Source organism: Pelmatolapia mariae, linkage group LG18, assembly GCF_036321145.2.
Source record: "Pelmatolapia mariae isolate MD_Pm_ZW linkage group LG18, Pm_UMD_F_2, whole genome shotgun sequence".
Lineage (NCBI taxonomy): Eukaryota > Metazoa > Chordata > Actinopteri > Cichliformes > Cichlidae > Pelmatolapia > Pelmatolapia mariae.
The window spans coordinates 3,532,841-3,551,949 of NC_086243.1; the positions used below are offsets into that span (position 1 = coordinate 3,532,841).

Consider the following 19,109-nt stretch of genomic DNA (forward strand, 5'->3'; position numbering starts at 1 on the left):
CGCTTCCTATTTTTGCTGTATAGTGACTGAATCATAAACTTAAAATGAAAGTCTGTCTTTGTAAAATCCATTTGATCTGTTTGTGGTGATTACAAAAATAGTCTGACTAAAGCAGAGGAAGTTTGGGGTGGGGTGAATTTCACAGAGTGAATGCAGCTGTGAGAGGCTTTAAATAGACCAACAAATCACTTCAGTGAGGTGTGATGGGTGTAAGAATTTGCTACCAAGAATAGCATCTAATAATACCCTGCCTGAACTGACAGACACAATATCATTAATACAACCAATACTCTCAGAAATATGTTTTTGTACTTACAATGAGAATGGAACTAAAATCCTTGAGGTGGTGATGCAGTATAGCCTCCTCTGTTGGCATTAATTTGCATATGGCCAGGTGTTAAAAAAAAAGTTTTTATTAAACTAAGAAATAGAACATTTCAGGATTGCAGTTTTAAAATTCAAGTGTTCAGAAGGCTATCCTGTGGATGATTTCAGTATTACTATCAGTCACAGGTTAATGTTCAAACATCTTTCAGTGTACTCAGAATTGAATTAGACATATTTGAAAATTTTATTTTAATGTAATTTTGCTCATGCTTAAACATTCTAAATATTTTCAAGTTTTAATTTCATATATAGAAATGTCATTCTCGCTCCCGCTTTCTCTCGTTACAGTATACTCATCATCTATAAGGATCCATAATCTACAAACTCTGAGTGTGCAGAAGATCTCTGAGACATCTTGTGAGACATAATCAAATCCAACCACATGTAAAATCAAAAGTGGAACTTCCTGTATAATAACTGAAAAAATACAACTGTTATTAGAAAGTGTATTAGAAGCCCATGGCTCCAAGTCGTCTGTCACTTGTTCACCATCAGTACAAGCTTTGGTTCAGTGAGTCATTCCAAAACACTCACCACTACTGAATCACCAACCTAAATCCAACCTCTTCCCAGAAAAACAACCTCACCTAGAATCAAAGGGGGTCATTTAATTGCTGGAGTTTAGGCTGTAAATCAATCTCTCTGTGCCCCTTTGATTGGCACAGAGAGCATTGTAAGTCTTTACCTTACAATATAAAGCATGTTTAGTTGACTGCTGTTGTGATTTGGCACTATATGAACTTCTAATTGTTCTCGCACAATCTCACAAACCCTTTGAAACAGTTGTATCTGTCAAAACCAGATTCACCCCACATGACATCAAAAAACAGAATGTTCAGAGCTTGGAAAAGCTTTTTAATCCCATGGGGCTGTGTCGGAAATGTAAAAACCAAAAAAGATGTATACAGTATCATGCACAAGATTTAAGCCGATCTATGACTGATAGTGTTCATTGCGTGTTTTTCTATCCAATGTTTTTACTGCATTGGGAGTGTGTTTGGGATCATTGTCAGACTGAAAAATGAAGCTGTTACCAATCGGGCACTTTCCAGGTGGGACTGCAGAGTGGATCAGCTAATAGCTCACTGGAAATCACCTTGAGCTAAGTGCCTTTTGTATGCTTTGAATGATTCATAGGTCAGTCTTCAGTGGCTTAACAACAACAACAAAAAACATTCCTTTGAAAATAGTCTGTTACAATGACTTGACTGAAAAAAACTAACAAAGCAGTCAAGACCTTCAGAAAGCCTAAAAAACTGTTGCTCATGACGAGCCTTTAAAATAACAAAAAAAAATAAGCAAAGTGTTAGAAAAAAACGGGGTGGCTCAAGTCTTTAGCAAAGTATATCTCTATCTTTAATTTACTTAATACTATCCAATTTCACTTTTTACTCATCCAATATAATTATAAAACCTAAAACATGAAAAAATATGAGAAAAATGTGAAAGGGCACACTTTCCTGAGTATCTGAAAGTCCAACATGTATTAGTCTCATACTATACCAGGTCTGTTTTCATTGTCATTCCATGTAAAACTATTTCAGCTTAACATGGTTATTGGCTCACATTTAATCTGAAATTACTTTCCCTTAGTTTGTTTTCAGTCGCTGGTATCAACCTTGTGTGCAGAGCTGTGCACTCTGAAGTGCATCAGTTGTAACGAGTCATTATTAACATCATTCGCGACAAGTGTGAACAGTTCTGAGTTGTATTTTAGAAATGACATCTGTGATGTATTTTTAAACTTCCTTTATTGTTGTGTCTCATGTGTAACACAAACATGTGTTTAAGACAACCTGCAAACTGTGCCTAACTGGGTGAAAACTGTATAATGTTTTGCTAAGATTCCATCTGCTCTATGGGCTGCTGAAAGTTGGACTGGTGACAAGGAGAAAAGTCCAAGCTATGGAGGTGCACTGCCCATGGCAAAAATGACTGAGTCATTGTAAACTATAAGTAAATAAGGTGGCAATTTGTGCCTTTCAAGTGTCATTCTGTCCTTTTCGCCCCTTCTGCCCAGGCAGTAAATGGAATCTGGTTTCCATCCATGACTAGTCCCCACTTGGAAGAAGAATTCAGTGCAAGAGATGACAGGAAAAAAGTGTGGCAGAATTAGAGATAGAGAAGCTATGTTTGGGTGAGTCACAGATGAGTTATGCTGCAGAAAGTTCCTGGCAGTGTTCCCAAAAATCACATTATTTGGACATGAGAGGTGGAGACAAACAAGCAGAGAGGGCAGCCAGACATCATGAGAGCCATGGAGAGCCCTGTCATAAGTGATGAAAATGATGGTGGTTACCAAGTAAGTGTGTGTGTGTGTGTGTGTGTGTGTGTGTGTGTGTGTGTGTGTGTGTGTGTGTGTGTGTGTTGTCAGGTCAGGGTGGTGCCCTTGGCCTTGTAAGGTAGGGTTATCTGGGGTTATATATTTGATCCCTGCTTTGCCTGCAGGTCTACCAGCTGCTTTCTCTTCACCTGGCCTCTGTAAGTCTGGTTATACTTTGCATGCTGTTATCATAGTTTATTTTCCCATTGTCCAAACTAAACAGGTTTAAATGTGGTGTTATAAGAGCTTCTGGTCCTATTTAACACTTAGCTAACACTGGACTGGTGTACTTTGTATGGCTGTGGTAGGTTATCTACTAATCTAGAAGGTTACTGGTTCAGTCCCTGGCTGCTACATGCCAAAGTGGGCAAGAGACTAAACCCTGAGTTGCTCCCATCTGAGTGTGAATATTAGATAGAAAGCACTTAGATGTAGAAAAAATACTTGGGTGACTGAGACACGTTGTATTCAGCACTTTAAGTGCTTAAGTATTGTAGAAAAGCACTTTATAAGATCCAGTCCATTTACAAGACCCAAAAGGATGTTGCCGAATCTCATTAAACACTCTTTTTCTCTGGTTACTGCAGGTGAACCATCATTTCATACAGTGAAGTCTGAGCTCACTTGTCATCTGAGTTGAACCCATTGGTAAATGATCTTTCTTTAAAGTTTTTATAACAACTTATATTACAGAGTCAATTATATGGCTATATATTTCCATCAGTGGAAATTCTATATATGGTTTGGACAAAGAAAATAAGTTAAATTTTCATTTGCATAAGTGTGGAGTGCAGTAATTTTTTAAAGAAAAGAAAGAAAAAGTATCAAGCTCTGAACCAACTCTTTGCATGTATATTAGTGCTGTGATGGGGGATGCAGAGATGTCTGTGTTTGGGGCGGCTGCCTCGTACCTAAGGAAGTCGGAGAAGGAACGTATGGAGGCCTCGACGCGTCCTTTTGACATTAAGAAGGAATGCTTTGTCCCTGATCCAGTAGAAGAGTTTGTGAAGGCAACCATCACCAGCCGAGATGGAGACAAGGTCACTGTAGAGACCCAGAATGGGAAGGTTAGTTCGTTGCTGTTTTCAGCATTTTGTTTGCCCTCATTCTTATCGCACAGTGAGATTGCAGTTAAGTCAAATATAATCTTACTTAGCCTACCTTACATACTGTAGTGGTAGGCAATCGATTGCCTGGTCCACTTGATCATTCAGTACACCACTCTGTACCATAAAACTAAATCTATCAGGTGATTTTGATGAACTGGAGCCACTCCAGTAACCAGGTCAGTTAGAATACAGTACAATACAGTTTTATTTATATAGCACATTTAAAAACCCGAAGGCACACCAAAGTGCTTCACAGTAATATGGAGAGTCAGCATAAGTCAATAACAGGGTACAAATCAGGCACTAGCACAGACAGGATAGAGGCACTAACAGACCAGAAGAGTTAGATAAATACAAAATCCGCTAAGAAGACAAAAACAGCAGTAAAATTAATAATAAAATAATAAATTTAATAAAATTTAATAAAAGATTTAAAAGTTTAAAATTTAAAAGATTTAAAAGGGTATTAAATGGTCAGGAAAGCCAAGTCAAATAGATATGCTTTCAATCTTGATTTAAAGGATTGGATAGAGTCCAAGGCTCGAATAGAAGCAGGGAGGCTATTCCAAAGGTTGGGTGCAGCTGAAGCAAAGGCACGATTGCCTCTGGTCTTCAGTCTAAACTTAGGTTGGGCCAGGAGTAATTGACCTGATGATCTTAATGTACGACAAGGAGTGTACAGATTGAGGAGGTCAGTGAGGTAGCTGGGCGCAATGTTATTCAGGATTTTAAAAGTGAGTAGCAAGATTTTAAACTCAATGCGATATCTGATTGGTAACCAGTGTAGATCAACAAGAGCCGGAGTAATAGGGTCAAATTTTCTAGTTCCAGTAAGAAGGCGAGCCGCAGCATTCTGAACGAGTTGCAGCCTTCGAAGAGAGAAGGCTTGGAGACCACAGTAGAGAGAATTACAATAATCTAACCTGGAGGTCACAAAAGTGTGGATAAGTTTTTCCAGGTCCCTGTGTGGTATATAATGCTTAGCTTTAGAAATCTGGCGCAGTTGAAAAAAAAACAAAACAGATTTAACTACAGATGATACTTGCTTATCAAGCTTAAAGGAGCTATCCAAATAGACACCCAGGTTACGCATAGAGTCAGAGAGAGAGTTCGCTAGGGGCCCCAGCAGGGCAACAAGCTGGTCTCGAGGAATATGGCTGTCGAACACCACCAGTTAGAGCAGCACAGGAAACACATTAGATGTGAGTGCATATGAGTGCATGTCTGGGAGAAAGTGATAATCTGAGTGCAAATCTATGAATGATTTAAAGTGTTGTCCTTAAGTGAGTGTCAGGACAAGTTCAAACGGAAGCCTGTCTACTAGTGCAATTAAAGTCTCCACTCACAGCACAAAGCAGCTGAGTGATGAAGCGAGGTATTGCTGCCATCTGGCAATGACAGCCTGTGGTATGCACTGTAACACTACACAAGTAATGCTGACAATAACAGGGCAGAACAAGCAGGTAACACAGACAACAGGAGGTTAATGTTTGGTTTCATAACCCAAATCATCAAAACACATTTTATTTTCTTCCTTCCAGACTGTGACTGTCAAAGACTCGCAGATTCTGCAACAAAATCCTCCAAAGTTTGACAAGATTGAAGACATGGCCATGCTGACCTTCCTCCATGAACCAGCTGTGCTGTTTAATCTCAAAGAGCGTTATGCAGCATGGATGATCTATGTGAGTAGTCAGCAAGTCAAAAACAAGGAAAACCTGGTAAAACCTATTTGCAGTCATTTACATCTGGTGCTTTCGCCAGATGAGGAGCAGCAAAATGTTCTGAAAAGAACAGGAATGAGATGGCATTGATTAAATCAGACACAGCATGAAACTGAAGAGATTGGGTGTAAGTGGGTTGCAAAGAGGATAGCAGATGTGTAAGAACTGTAGGCAGGCAATAAGCGATCGGCTGGGGAACGTTGGCATGAAGATGACCTATGAACTGTTGTTAAGCTTGATATTGGGGGCTGCCAGAAATATTCAGAAGCTTCATTTTTTTCTAACTTTGGCAAATATTGTATTCCATTAACTAGGAATATACTTAAAATGTTAACATAGAAGCAAGAGCTTTTCCCCCCAAGCAGTCAGAGCCCTCAACTCACTACCACCAAAGGACAAACGCAAACACTTTTACAAACACCTTACAATACTCACCAAAAAACTCAAAAACTTCCACAAATCTACTACAAACTAGGAACAATATGCTTATTTGCACACCTCAGTCACATAGTTACTAAATTACTGAATCTAAATTATACTATATTTGCACATTTTGCATCTTGCACGTCTTCGTCCTGTCTTGTGTACAATATCCTGACTCACAACTTGAACCTGGTGTTCATTCCTACTGCACAATCATCTCACTTTACTGTAATTGCACATGACCACTTCATATTGCCTCTGTCCTGTCTTTGTTTATTGTACATAGATATAGTTAGTAATAGTACTTTTTATCTCTTAACTTTACCCAAATTTAGTGAGTTATTATTTATTTGTAATTTCTAGTCTCATATCTGTTGGAGATATGTTTTTTATATTCTTATAAATGCACGACGGGGGGCTTGGGGTGAAGTGGCATTTTAGTACACTGCATTGACAATAAAGACCTTGAATCTTGAATCTAGACACAACAATGTTCTAGGAGTTACCATCAAATGATTGTCCAAAGCTTGAAGCATATCCAAACACAAAGTTCTAAATTAGAAATAGAAATGCATTTATGCCTTAACAGCAATGGTTTTCTTTATATTCTCAGACCTACTCTGGGTTGTTCTGCGTGACTGTCAACCCCTACAAATGGCTGCCAGTCTACAATCAGGAGGTGGTTCTTGCCTACAGAGGAAAGAAGAGGAGTGAAGCGCCTCCTCATATCTTCTCCATCTCTGACAATGCCTACCAGTACATGCTGGCAGGTACAGATGGATATTAATAGATACAGTTTGGGTTAAGTTTTGGGACATATACTGAAATAACCTTTGCAAACGTACTTTTTTGCAGACCGTGAAAACCAGTCAATTCTGATCACGTATGTAAAGTCTTGGATACACAACACAACATTATTCTACAATATGGTGCATTTACGTATTGATGAGTGACTTTGCAATTACAGTGGAGAATCTGGTGCAGGAAAGACTGTCAACACAAAGCGAGTAATCCAGTATTTTGCAAGTATTGCGGCTGGAAGTGTTAAGAAGGACGCAAATGTCAAGGACAAGGTAAGTAATAAACTCTGTCTTAGGTCCAAGAGCTCATCAATGCAAATGCAAAGTACCTCAAACCCTATGTTATCAAAACATGTTAGGCTTTTTAAAATTGTTCTTCAGGGTAACCATGGAAAACAAGTAAAGAAATAGATATTCTAATTGACACTAACCAAAAGAATTTTTCACTTTTAACCAGGGTGACAGGCTTGGATTGCTTCTCATCAATGATGATGGCTTAAGACCTGTAAAGACTACAAACGTTTCTCCTGATTTCATATAATCTGCTCGTAAAGAGATTCTTAATTTAAAAAAAAGAAAAAGAGATAACCTCTAAATATTCACACATTTAACAACCACAGTGTTCCTTTATGACAGGGCACCCTGGAGGATCAAATTATCCAGGCTAACCCTGCTCTGGAGGCCTTTGGCAATGCCAAGACCATTAGGAATGACAACTCCTCCAGATTTGTGAGTGTCAAATATTTTTACAACTGAACTGTGAATATTGTGAATATTATGTTTCTATGGAATTAGTCAGTAAGAGGATAAGTTATCAAGGAATATTTTTAAATGCAAATATTATCTTTTCAGGGTAAATTTATCCGAATTCACTTTGATACCAGGGGAAAACTAGCCTCTGCTGATATTGAAACATGTAAGAACAAACATTCTTTCAACACTTATATAATATTTATTTTGTCACACATAACTCGATATACAGTATATTTAACACATGGAAATACCTTCTACTTCACGTTTGTCAGACCTTCTGGAGAAGTCTCGTGTGATCTTCCAGCTCAAAGCAGAGAGAGATTACCACATCTTCTACCAGATTCTGTCCAACAAAAAGCCTGAAATCTTGGGTTAGTGCACAGAATGGTATAAAAAAAGAGCTCAAACATAGGCTCTATATTGTCACGTGCCCACCTTTATCACCTTTTTTCATTCATTTTTGTGTCTTCCAGAGATGCTGCTGATCACCAATAATCCCTATGACTATGCCTTCATCTCACAGGGGGAAACCCAAGTGGCCTCCATTGATGACGCTGAGGAACTCATGGCAACAGATGTTGGGCTCTCACTTATTGCTATTTTGTAACCTTTAACTTGAATTTAATAAGTCCATATGTCGGTCTAATAAAGCAGTCCTTAAAGTTAAAAAACTTTTAGAAGTTTTGGACCGATTACTTAAAGTGATATTTTCACTTTAAGGATGTTGAGACATTATTGCATGCTGTTCTACAGAGTGCCTTTGATGTGTTGGGCTTTACGCAAGAGGAAAAGAACTCTGTGTACAAGCTGACTGGTGCCATCATGCACTATGGTAACATGAAATTCAAGCAGAAGCAGCGAGAGGAGCAGGCAGAGGCTGATGGCACTGAAGGTACAGTGTGGTTCTATTTGGCAGTTTGGCACAGAATCAAACCAGAGAGTTTCAAAATATTCTCTTTTTTTCTTCAGATGCTGACAAAGTTGCATATCTGATGGGCCTGAACTCTGCCGACCTCATCAAAGGTCTCTGTCACCCAAGAGTCAAAGTAGGAAACGAGTGGGTCACCAAAGGACAAAATGTTGCCCAGGTCAGAGAATAAGAGAAGGCATATTTAAGTACAGTTATCTCTAAATGGTTAGATTTAGATTCAAAAGATTTTAGAATTAAATGAGGAATACACCCTCCTTGCTTTGTGGCTTCTTGTATGGTCCTTGTGTTCCCATTCCACAGGTGAACTATGCTGTTGGTGCTCTATCAAAAGCTGTTTATGAGAGGATGTTCCTGTGGATGGTAATGCGAATCAACCAGTCACTGGAGACCAGGCAGCCTCGCCAGTACTTCATAGGGGTGCTGGACATTGCCGGATTTGAAATCTTTGATGTGAGTAATCACAGTAAACTGCATCTCTCCCAACATAATATGTACGGAAAGATTAAAATTGAATACATTTTCTTTCTTTATTTATTTACAGTTCAACACCTTTGAGCAGCTGTGCATCAACTTCACCAATGAAAAACTGCAACAGTTTTTCAACCACCACATGTTTGTACTGGAGCAGGAAGAGTACAAGAAAGAGGGCATCGAATGGACTTTCATTGACTTTGGCATGGATCTGCAGGCCTGTATCGACCTGATTGAAAAGGTGAGACCCTGAACTATTACATGTTCAGCTCAAATATGGTATTTCAAAAAAACGCTCATATTTTGCCCTTTCACTCATAAATTGCAGCCCATGGGTATCATGTCCATCCTTGAAGAGGAGTGCATGTTCCCCAAAGCCAGTGATGCCACCTTTAAAGCTAAGCTCTATGACAACCACCTGGGAAAATCCAGCAACTTCCAGAAGCCCAGAGTTGTCAAAGGAAAACCAGAGGCTCATTTTGCCCTGGTTCACTATGCTGGAACTGTTGATTATAATATCAACAACTGGTTGGTGAAGAACAAGGATCCTCTGAATGAGACTGTTGTGGCATTGTACCAAAAGTCTACCCTCAAACTTCTTGCAACTCTGTTTGCAAATTATGCAGGAGCTGACTCAGGTACAGCTGGATGAATGTCTAGTTTGAAGATATTTGTAGGGTTTCTTGTCTAGAACTAACACCACATATTTTCTCAACAGCTATGGCTGAAGCTGTCGAGGGAAAAAAAGAGAAGAAGAAAAAAGGATCCTCCTTTCAGACTGTGTCTGCTCTTCACAGGGTACTGCTTATGTTTTATTTTTCTTGGACTAAATGGTTTTTACGTACAACTATCATTAGTATTTTTAAATATCTGTTTCACCTCGTTAAAGGAGAACCTGAACAAGCTGATGACCAACTTGAGGTCGACTCACCCTCACTTTGTACGCTGCATCATCCCCAACGAGACCAAGACTCCAGGGGCCATGGAGAACCCTCTGGTGATGCACCAGCTGCGCTGTAACGGTGTGCTGGAAGGCATCAGGATCTGCAGAAAGGGTTTCCCCAACAGGATCCTCTATGGAGATTTCAAGCAGAGGTATTACCTCATTAAGATCACAGGTTGGAAATGCTCCCACATACGAGATACCCAGTCCACAAGAAAAACAAACAATCTTTCATACTGTCTAAGATGTCTAATATATGAAATGGGATCTTGTTAGTGCTGTCAAGAACAGTACTAGTTCTTGTGTAAAATATTTTACTGCAAAAATATTTACATTGACAGATATTGTGATATGCAGCCTAAATTAACTAAAAAACCAACAAAATAATCCCAAAACAAAACTGTAAAAGAATACCAGAAGGACCTACTAAGGATTGTTGGAAAGGGCCCAATATAGGCTTTAACTGATAGGAGCTCATGAGTAACTGGTTTAGAGTAGTTGGATTTTTTTTTTCACATTAAAGTATGTTTCATTTGTAATTTAAACCAACCCTAATGAGCCACAATCTTTACAGATGTATTTCTAAAATATCCATGTACAGTCTTTGAAGACTGAAAAATTGAAAAACTCATTTAGTATGGACAAGCTAGATGAGTTACCTAAGTTGCTAGCTTTAAGCTCTTTAGTGCAAACCCATACTCAATTTCTTGAAAAACTATAAAGAAAAATGCTTCCAAATGAACATGTCATCAAGTTTTCAAAAAGAAAAAAAAGTTGAAAAGTATATGAGTACATTCAGCACAGATTTTCATACTTAAAAATATTTGAAAGTAGTAAATTTACCTAATACATTAAGAAATTCACGTTCTGTTTTTCAGACATGTATAAAGACCCCTTGTTGACTCTCACACCAATTTAGAAAGAATCAGACATTCCATTATGAAATTACATGAGTTCAGAGTATTATTTTGCAGTTTTTTTCTTTTACTAATTATGCAGTAAAATATTTTTATACAAGAAGAAATTTGATATATTAGACACCTTAGAGAATATGAAAAACACTCGTGTGCTTCATTCTACTTTCAGTAGGGGTATCTCAAAACTTTGATAGCATTTCCACCGCACTATAAGCACAAGTTTACATCATCATTTTCTAGATATCGCATCCTGAATCCTGCTGCCATTCCCGAAGGCCAGTTCATAGACAGTAGGAAAGGAGCAGAGAAACTTCTTGGGTCTTTGGATATTGATCACAACCAATACAAGTTTGGGCATACAAAGGTATCTTCTCAGGTGTTACTCATATCAGTAAAAATGTCCAAAAATAAAAACAGGATTTTCCAACCTTAAAACCCATTGCTGTTGTTAGGTGTTCTTCAAGGCTGGCTTGCTGGGTCTGCTTGAGGAGATGAGAGATGAGCGTCTTTCCAAAATCATCACAGCGATTCAAGCCAGATCCCGTGGTCTTTTGTCTCGCATTGAGTATCAGAAGATGGTGGAACGCAGGTATCTTCTACAGCCACGTGATACTGGTCATGAAACATTCAGTAGTTACTGTTTTGTGATTTTATTCTTAACTGAATCCCTAATTTACTTGAAAAAACTTCTAGAGATGCTTTATTAGTAATCCAGTGGAACATACGTGCCTTCATGGGGGTTAAGAATTGGCCCTGGATGAAGCTTTTCTTCAAGATCAAACCTCTGCTGAGATCTGCTGAAGCAGAAAAGGAGATGGCCAACATGAAGGAGGAATTCCTAAAGCTCAAAGAAGCTTATGCAAAATCTGAAGCTCGAAGAAAGGAACTAGAGGAGAAAATGGTGACTCTTCTCCAAGAGAAGAATGACCTGCAGCTCCAAGTTCAAGCAGTAAGAATGACACCATAGTTGTATATTGTTTTAAATGTGTCATTAAAGTGAGCACTAACAAGAATTCTGTTTGGTAGGAACAAGACAATCTATGTGATGCTGAAGAAAGATGTGAGGGGCTGATCAAGAGCAAAATTCAGCTGGAGGCCAAAATCAAAGAGCTGACAGAGAGGCTGGAGGATGAGGAGGAGATGAATGCAGAACTGACTGCTAAGAAGAGGAAGCTGGAGGACGAGTGCTCCGAGCTGAAGAAAGACATTGACGACTTAGAGTTAACTCTAGCTAAAGTGGAGAAGGAGAAGCATGCCACTGAGAACAAGGTACGACTAATTTGATATAATCTGACAACGAGGGTACGAAAAAGAGTCATGTGTCTAACCTGTGCACAGAATTTGTAATACCATCATTTACTTGCAACAGGTCAAGAACCTTGTTGAAGAGATGGCTGCTCAGGATGAGATTATTGCCAAGCTGACCAAGGAAAAGAAAGCTTTACAGGAAGCTCATCAGCAAACTCTGGATGACCTGCAGAGTGAGGAAGACAAAGTCAACTCTCTGACCAAGGCCAAGACTAAGCTGGAGCAGCAAGTGGATGATGTAAAATATAAACTTTTTGAAATTATGCTACTTAGATGACACTATATTGGGGATTAAGCTATTCAAAAATGCTATAATATTTCATTTTTGCCATAAGCTTGAAGGATCTCTTGAGCAAGAGAAAAAGATTCGAATGGACCTCGAGAGAGCTAAGAGGAAGCTAGAGGGAGATCTTAAGTTGACCCAGGAGTCTGTGATGGATCTTGAAAATGACAAGCAACAGCTGGAGGAGCGTCTGAAAAAGTAAGCATTCATCTCAACATTGTTCAGTCAGTATCATCACTGAATACCATGTACACTGTTTTGCTGCCTAACACTGACAAGAAAAAATGCTGCAGGAAAGACTTTGAAATCAGCCAGCTGAATAGCAAAGTTGAAGATGAACAGGCCATCATTATTCAACTGCAAAAGAAACTGAAAGAGCTACAGGTGACAAAATGTGCACTGTTTTTGTCTTAACTGTATTTTTTAAAGTACTGACTCATTTCAACATGTTATTCTCGCACCAGGCTCGTGTTGAGGAGCTGGAGGAAGAGCTCGAAGCAGAGAGAGCTGCTCGAGCCAAGGTGGAGAAGCAGAGAGCTGACCTGGCCAGAGAGCTGGAGGAGATCAGTGAGAGGTTGGAGGAGGCTGGAGGAGCGACAGCTGCCCAGATTGAGATGAACAAGAAGAGGGAGGCCGAGTTCCAGAAACTGCGCAGAGACCTCGAAGAGGCCACTCTGCACCATGAAGCCACTACTGCCACACTCAGGAAGAAACAAGCCGACAGTGTTGCTGAGCTGGGAGAGCAGATTGACAACCTGCAGAGAGTCAAGCAGAAACTGGAGAAGGAGAAGAGTGAGCTCAGACTGGAGCTGGATGATGTGGTCTCCAATATGGAACAAACTGTAAAGTCTAAGGTAAGTTTAAAAATGTGGTTGGTCACTCTTCAAATAACAGATTAACATCGAGACTGTCTGTGAACTGCTTATATTTCTTTAAAGACTACACTGGAAAAGACCTGCAGAACTTTGGAGGATCAAATGAATGAATACAGGACCAAGTGTGATGAATATCAAAGATCCCTTAGTGACTTAACCACTCAGAAAGCCAAGCTTCAAGCAGAGAATGGTTTGTATTATCCTGTGTTCACTTAAAATGTCATATGCATTTAATACAGAACAATGGAATATAATGAACTTGAACCTCTTTAGATGAGCTTTTAAGACAGATGGAAGAGAAAGAATCTCTCGTTTCTCAGCTGACTAGAGGAAAGAATTCCTATAACCAACAACTTGAAGATATAAAGAGACAGCTAGAAGAGGAAATAAAGGTATGCAAAACTAGTATAGATCCAAATAAATTAAAAATAAAAACCCAAGCTGCAAGATAATTGCCCCCATTATACATATATTATATATATATCCATCCAGGCCAAGAATGCATTAGCCCATGCAGTGCAGTCTGCTCGCCATGACTGTGACCTGCTCAGGGAGCAGTATGAGGAGGAGCAGGAGGCTAAAGCTGAACTGCAGCGTGGCATGTCCAAGGCCAACTCTGAGGTGGCTCAGTGGAGAACCAAGTATGAAACTGATGCCATCCAGAGGACCGAAGAACTAGAAGAGGCCAAGTAAGTTAAATACAAACAAGAATATTAATCCAAACTGTGAAATATGATAAAGTGCTCAAAAGAAGAACAGTAAAGATAGGACCACGTGCTTTAAGGCCTGTTTATACCCGTTTATACTATCAAATGGTGGCGTGGCATGTTGTGCACGTCCCAGTTTTTACAACCTGCTGCGCGGGTACCACGGATGGGTTGAAGACACGAGTGTTTGATCTTTAGTGCCATTTCAATAATGTATCAGTACAGAAGCTCTGAGATTTCCAGATGATAGGTAGAGAAGGTATACGTGATAAAGCGAGATCTTCTGGAGGAAACTTTGAAAGCAGTTACAATTTTTTTGTATCTTTTTTTTACTCCAATACCAACGCTGGTGCAGAAGACTTTGCTGAGTGGCGACAGCTGTGATGACGATAATTATGTCTTCAATGGTTTGATTTGAGTCGTTTTGATCTAGGAGTTCAAGTAATGAGCATACACCCCAATGTCCACAGTGCACATGGGGTCCTTTGCTGGATGTCGTTGCCCCAGGATGACAGAAAAACAACAATACTAGTTGGTTATATTCGAAAGTTAAAAAATGCCGCGTACATAGTTGACTTCTTGTGGTCATCTGAACAAATGTAAAATCTAACATTTTCTGAAAGGAAAGTGTTGTTCCTGAAGCTCCCTTTCAGGCAAAAACAAAACAAAACAAGCTTCTAATATGTAATTGGAAGCAAGCATAAGCCTTCGATAGATTTTTATATCTACAGAAGGCTACAGAGTACAAATGTTCAATAGCTAAATAATGGCCCAAAATATAAAAACACTTGCATTTCACTTTTAGAAAGAAGCTGGCTCAGCGTCTGCAGGAGGCTGAGGAGGCTGTTGAAGCAGTGAATGCTAAATGTTCCTCTCTGGAGAAAACCAAACACAGGCTGCAGAATGAGATTGAAGATCTCATGGTGGATGTAGAGAGGTCTAATGCTGCTGCTGCTGCTCTGGACAAGAAACAAAGAAACTTTGACAAAGTATTTTTCATATTTTATCGTTAAACTACTGCAAACATATTAATCATTAAAATCATGCTTTCTGTTCTTCATGTTGAACTATAAACCTGGCATGTCTGTGACGAATCTTGCTTTGTCAAAGAGTTGTTACAGTGCAGATACAAGGGAAACTATGGAGAGGTCAGTGATTTAAACCTAAATTCATACCATTTCACTATCTCAATGTCTATCTCAGATTCTTTCTGAGTGGAAACAGAAGTATGAGGAGTGTCAGTGTGAGCTGGAGAGCTCCCAGAAGGAGGCGAGGTCTCTCAGCACTGAGCTCTTCAAACTGAAGAACTCCTATGAAGAATCTCTTGAACATTTGGAGACCATGAAGAGAGAGAACAAGAACTTACACGGTAACTGAATGCACAGTCACAACACATGCACACACACACATACAGGTACAAAAGAAAAGTACACTGAACACAACCACTTTCATACACAGAGGAAATTTCTGACCTCACTGAGCAACTTGGTGAGGGGGGAAAAACCATTCATGAGTTGGAGAAGGTCCGTAAGCAGCTGGAGCAAGAAAAGAGTGAGATTCAGTCTGCCCTTGAAGAAGCAGAGGTGCAACTAAAACCTAACATCCTCCAGTCTCTTATGTATATACATGTATAACTTTAAAAAGAACAGTTCAAAATATGATTTCACGACCATCTTAGGGTTCTCTTGAGCATGAGGAGGGCAAGATTCTAAGAGCTCAGCTTGAGTTCAACCAAATCAAGGCTGACATGGAGCGTAAACTGGCCGAGAAGGATGAAGAGATGGAGCAGAGCAAAAGAAACCTGCAGAGGACCATCGAGACCCTGCAGAGCTCTCTTGAAGCTGAGACTCGCAGCAGGAATGAGGCTCTGCGGCTGAAGAAGAAAATGGAAGGAGACCTGAATGAGATGGAGATCCAGCTAAGCCAGGCCAACAGGCAGGCAGCCGAGGCTCAGAAACAACTTAAGGCTGTTCATGCGCATCTGAAGGTAAACTAAAAAGTAATTATTTCTCATGTTTCTATTTCTGTAATGGATTATTTATAACCAGAGGATCTAACATTTTTCTAGGACACACAACTTCAGCTGGACGACTCTCTGCGAGCCAATGATGATATGAAGGAAAACATTGTCATTGTTGAGCGACGCAACACCCTGCTTCAGGCTGAAGTGGAGGAGCTGAGAGCAGCTCTGGAGCAAACGGAGAGAAGCCGCAAACTTGCAGAGCAAGAGCTGCTGGATGTTACAGAGAGGGTGCAGCTACTGCACTCACAGGTGACACAGACAGAAAGGTTCATATTAAATTGCTGACCAAAGGTACTGCATATCATACGACATCATTTGTCTTTGTTTATTGTATGCAGAACACCAGCCTGATAAATCATAAGAAGAAGCTGGAGGCTGATACATCCCAGCTTCAGAGTGAAGTGGAGGAGGCAGTGCAGGAGTGCAGGAATGCAGAGGAGAAGGCCAAGAAGGCCATCACTGATGCTGCCATGATGGCAGAGGAGCTGAAGAAAGAGCAGGACACCAGCGCTCATCTGGAGCGAATGAAGAAGAACATGGAGCAAACCATCAAAGACCTGCAGCACCGCCTGGATGAAGCTGAGCAGATCGCCATGAAGGGAGGCAAGAAGCAGGTGCAGAAGCTCGAGGCCAGGGTGAGCACTTCTTTTACATATCTGTGTTATTTCTGGGAAATTAAAATTTTCAATTCTTGAAAGAAATTCTTTGGAGAGTTATCTGTATTTCATGTCCCCAACCAGGTAAGGGAACTAGAAAATGAGGTGGAAATGGAGCAGAAGAAAAGCAGTGATGCTGTGAAGGGGGTGCGTAAATATGAACGTCGCATCAAGGAACTCACCTACCAGGTTTGTGGAAACTATCAGCATCCTTTTCCCAGGTTGAATTAAGCATTTTTTGTAAGTTTGAAACCATCCATCCATTTATTTTCTTCACTACTTATCCAGTTTAGGGTTATGGGAGTGATTGACAGAGCCCTTACAGAGTACACCCTAGACAGGTTGCCAATCTTTCACAGGCCAAATGTGTAACCTTGTTTCTCATTTCCACAGACTGAAGAAGATCGCAAGAACATCATGCGGCTTCAAGATCTAGTGGACAAGCTGCAGCTGAAAGTTAAAGCCTACAAAAGATCTGCAGAGGAGGCTGTAAGTGTGGTAATGTTTGAGGTGAAGTCTACACGTGGTGTCATCTTCTGTCTCCAAATACTCAGGTTTGTGTCATTAACCTTAACAGGAAGAACAGGCTAATGTTCATCTTGGCAAGTTCCGCAAGATGCAGCATGAGCTGGAGGAGGCTGAAGAGAGAGCTGACATCGCTGAGTCTCAGGTCAACAAGCTTCGTGCCAAGAGCCGCGATGTCGGATCCAAGGTTTGACGCATGCACTTTGCAGCATCTGACCCTGACACGTGCTGCCCTCTAGTGGCTGATTTAACTCGTTTGCTGCTCTGCTGTTCGTTCTTTAGCACAGATAGAGTATGTGTTCTGTCAGTTGATATCACTTTGTAATTATATATATATATGTGAGTTGCTTTGTTGCACTAAAGCCGCACTAATCTGGAGACCTGACAGCTGTTTCTCTTCTTCTTTTCCAACCTCCCCCGGCTGCTACAGAAAGGGTTTGATGAGGAGTGAAGCTTTGGAGTCAACAGAAACCCCTTTGTCTGCTGTGTGTTATAGATCCCCTCAACTATCACTATTTACAACCTGTAGTGCTAATAAAATCTCATTAAGCTGTTGCACAACATTGTATTCGTTCTGTTTTTTTCAAAGTGGGTTCATGACAAATTGTACAAGACTTGAATGACCTCTAACACATGCAATATAATGCAACAGTACATGGATTATACTGTATTAACTGGTAGTTAAAAACATAAAATTTTATATATACCCATTAATGGTGAAAATGCAGCTACAATGTTCTAGCTGCTAAAAAATATTGATGTCAAATACATTTGAAGGCGTCCTCCCTTCACTCACATTTACAGTAAATAAGTATCTTTGAAGTAGATTATAACATAAACCATGAGTCAGGTATGGGTTAGTGGCTCGTAGTTAACACATTTAGGTTTCATGTGACACATCCCAGTTGGATTCTGGGAGTAGACACAGGTCCATCCACAAGGGTTCACAAGCTACTGTGGATAGATATATGATAAATGATAAATGGGAGAATTGCTTCGGGTCAATCCAACAGCTGAAAGTACCTGGGTGTGGTTGGGGATGGATTAATCTCGACTTCTCAGCTTTGTTGTCTGCATTTGTAATTGTACACTGGATTAGAACACACCAGTGTACAATTACAAATGCAGACAAGTGTTCAGTTAAATCTATAATAGTGAAACTGACCAGACCATGCTGAGGGGAATACACCATGAACAATAATCACTTTTAATAAAATGCGATAAGGAGAGGCTTCAGAACAGATTCTGTCAGCGCTGTGAAAACAAGGAAACAGCAGTTGTCTACACTTGCAAAATATTGGCTATTGCAATAACATTAAAAGCAAGTAATGTAGGTCTGTAGTTCTTTACTGGAAAGGTTTAAGTCACGCTAACACATGTGCTATGGTGTAAAATCCAAAGCACTGGCATATTTCAAGCTTTAGGCCTAAATGGGAAAATTAGAAGTCGAGTGAAGAAGTAGGAAATAATAGAAAAGTTAAATAGCGAGATAGTGATGATAACTAAAAGAGACGAGAGAAAAAACAAAATTCATGTTCTTAAAATAGAGGTCAAGAAAGCCCAAGAGCCTGGACCTCAAGGTCAAACATAAACCAGTGCTCATACTTGGACCTATTGTAATACCGCCTGTAATCACTTGCAGCTGGTCAGTGAATCCCTGCCCAGATCTGTCTGTTCCAAAGGCCTGGGGAGAATTCCAGAGGATTAACAAGCAAACATCGACAGAAAAATAAACACAATGGGATGCAATACAAACTGCACGTCAGGAGCTTCATGCTTAATTTAGCAGGTTCGACTCTGTTGGTTTATTTACTTTTTAAGCAATTAATGTATTTTTTTTTTTTTTTACAGTATCTTGAACATAATGTTTGAAAATGCAGCTGTTTCTGATCCCTAATAGTTGCAATGGTGTAGAGGCACCATTGCTTTTATCATTTACAGAAACTGCTAA

The 19,109-nt window shown here is 39.9% G+C and overlaps 1 protein-coding gene across 4 annotated transcripts; it reads left to right on the top strand.

The window, feature by feature from the left end:
* Window positions 1-3,576: 3,576 nt before the first annotated feature.
* Window positions 3,577-17,609, top strand: LOC134616291 (myosin-7-like). 4 transcript variants are annotated; one of them, XM_063461038.1, is made up of 37 exons: window positions 3,577-3,777; window positions 5,361-5,504; window positions 6,580-6,736; window positions 6,822-6,849; window positions 6,934-7,039; window positions 7,403-7,495; window positions 7,619-7,682; window positions 7,792-7,890; window positions 7,993-8,096; window positions 8,273-8,411; window positions 8,489-8,607; window positions 8,751-8,900; window positions 8,992-9,162; window positions 9,250-9,559; window positions 9,640-9,719; window positions 9,811-10,016; window positions 11,022-11,145; window positions 11,234-11,370; window positions 11,475-11,730; window positions 11,808-12,050; window positions 12,151-12,327; window positions 12,425-12,570; window positions 12,666-12,756; window positions 12,837-13,226; window positions 13,311-13,437; window positions 13,521-13,639; window positions 13,740-13,936; window positions 14,760-14,943; window positions 15,158-15,323; window positions 15,413-15,537; window positions 15,633-15,941; window positions 16,023-16,226; window positions 16,316-16,612; window positions 16,718-16,822; window positions 17,027-17,122; window positions 17,211-17,345; window positions 17,589-17,609. In XM_063461038.1, the coding sequence occupies exons 1-37, from the start codon at window positions 3,577-3,579 to the stop codon at window positions 17,607-17,609; spliced, it is 5,820 nt and encodes a 1,939-aa protein (XP_063317108.1). The 4 variants fall into 4 exon arrangements, with proteins under 4 accessions (XP_063317108.1, XP_063317110.1, XP_063317109.1 ...); XM_063461040.1 differs by lacking the exon at window positions 17,589-17,609 and having other exon boundaries at window positions 9,250-9,564; window positions 9,660-9,719; window positions 17,211-17,351; XM_063461039.1 differs by lacking the exon at window positions 17,589-17,609 and having other exon boundaries at window positions 9,652-9,719; window positions 17,211-17,351.
* The last annotated feature ends 1,500 nt before the right edge of the window (window positions 17,610-19,109 follow it).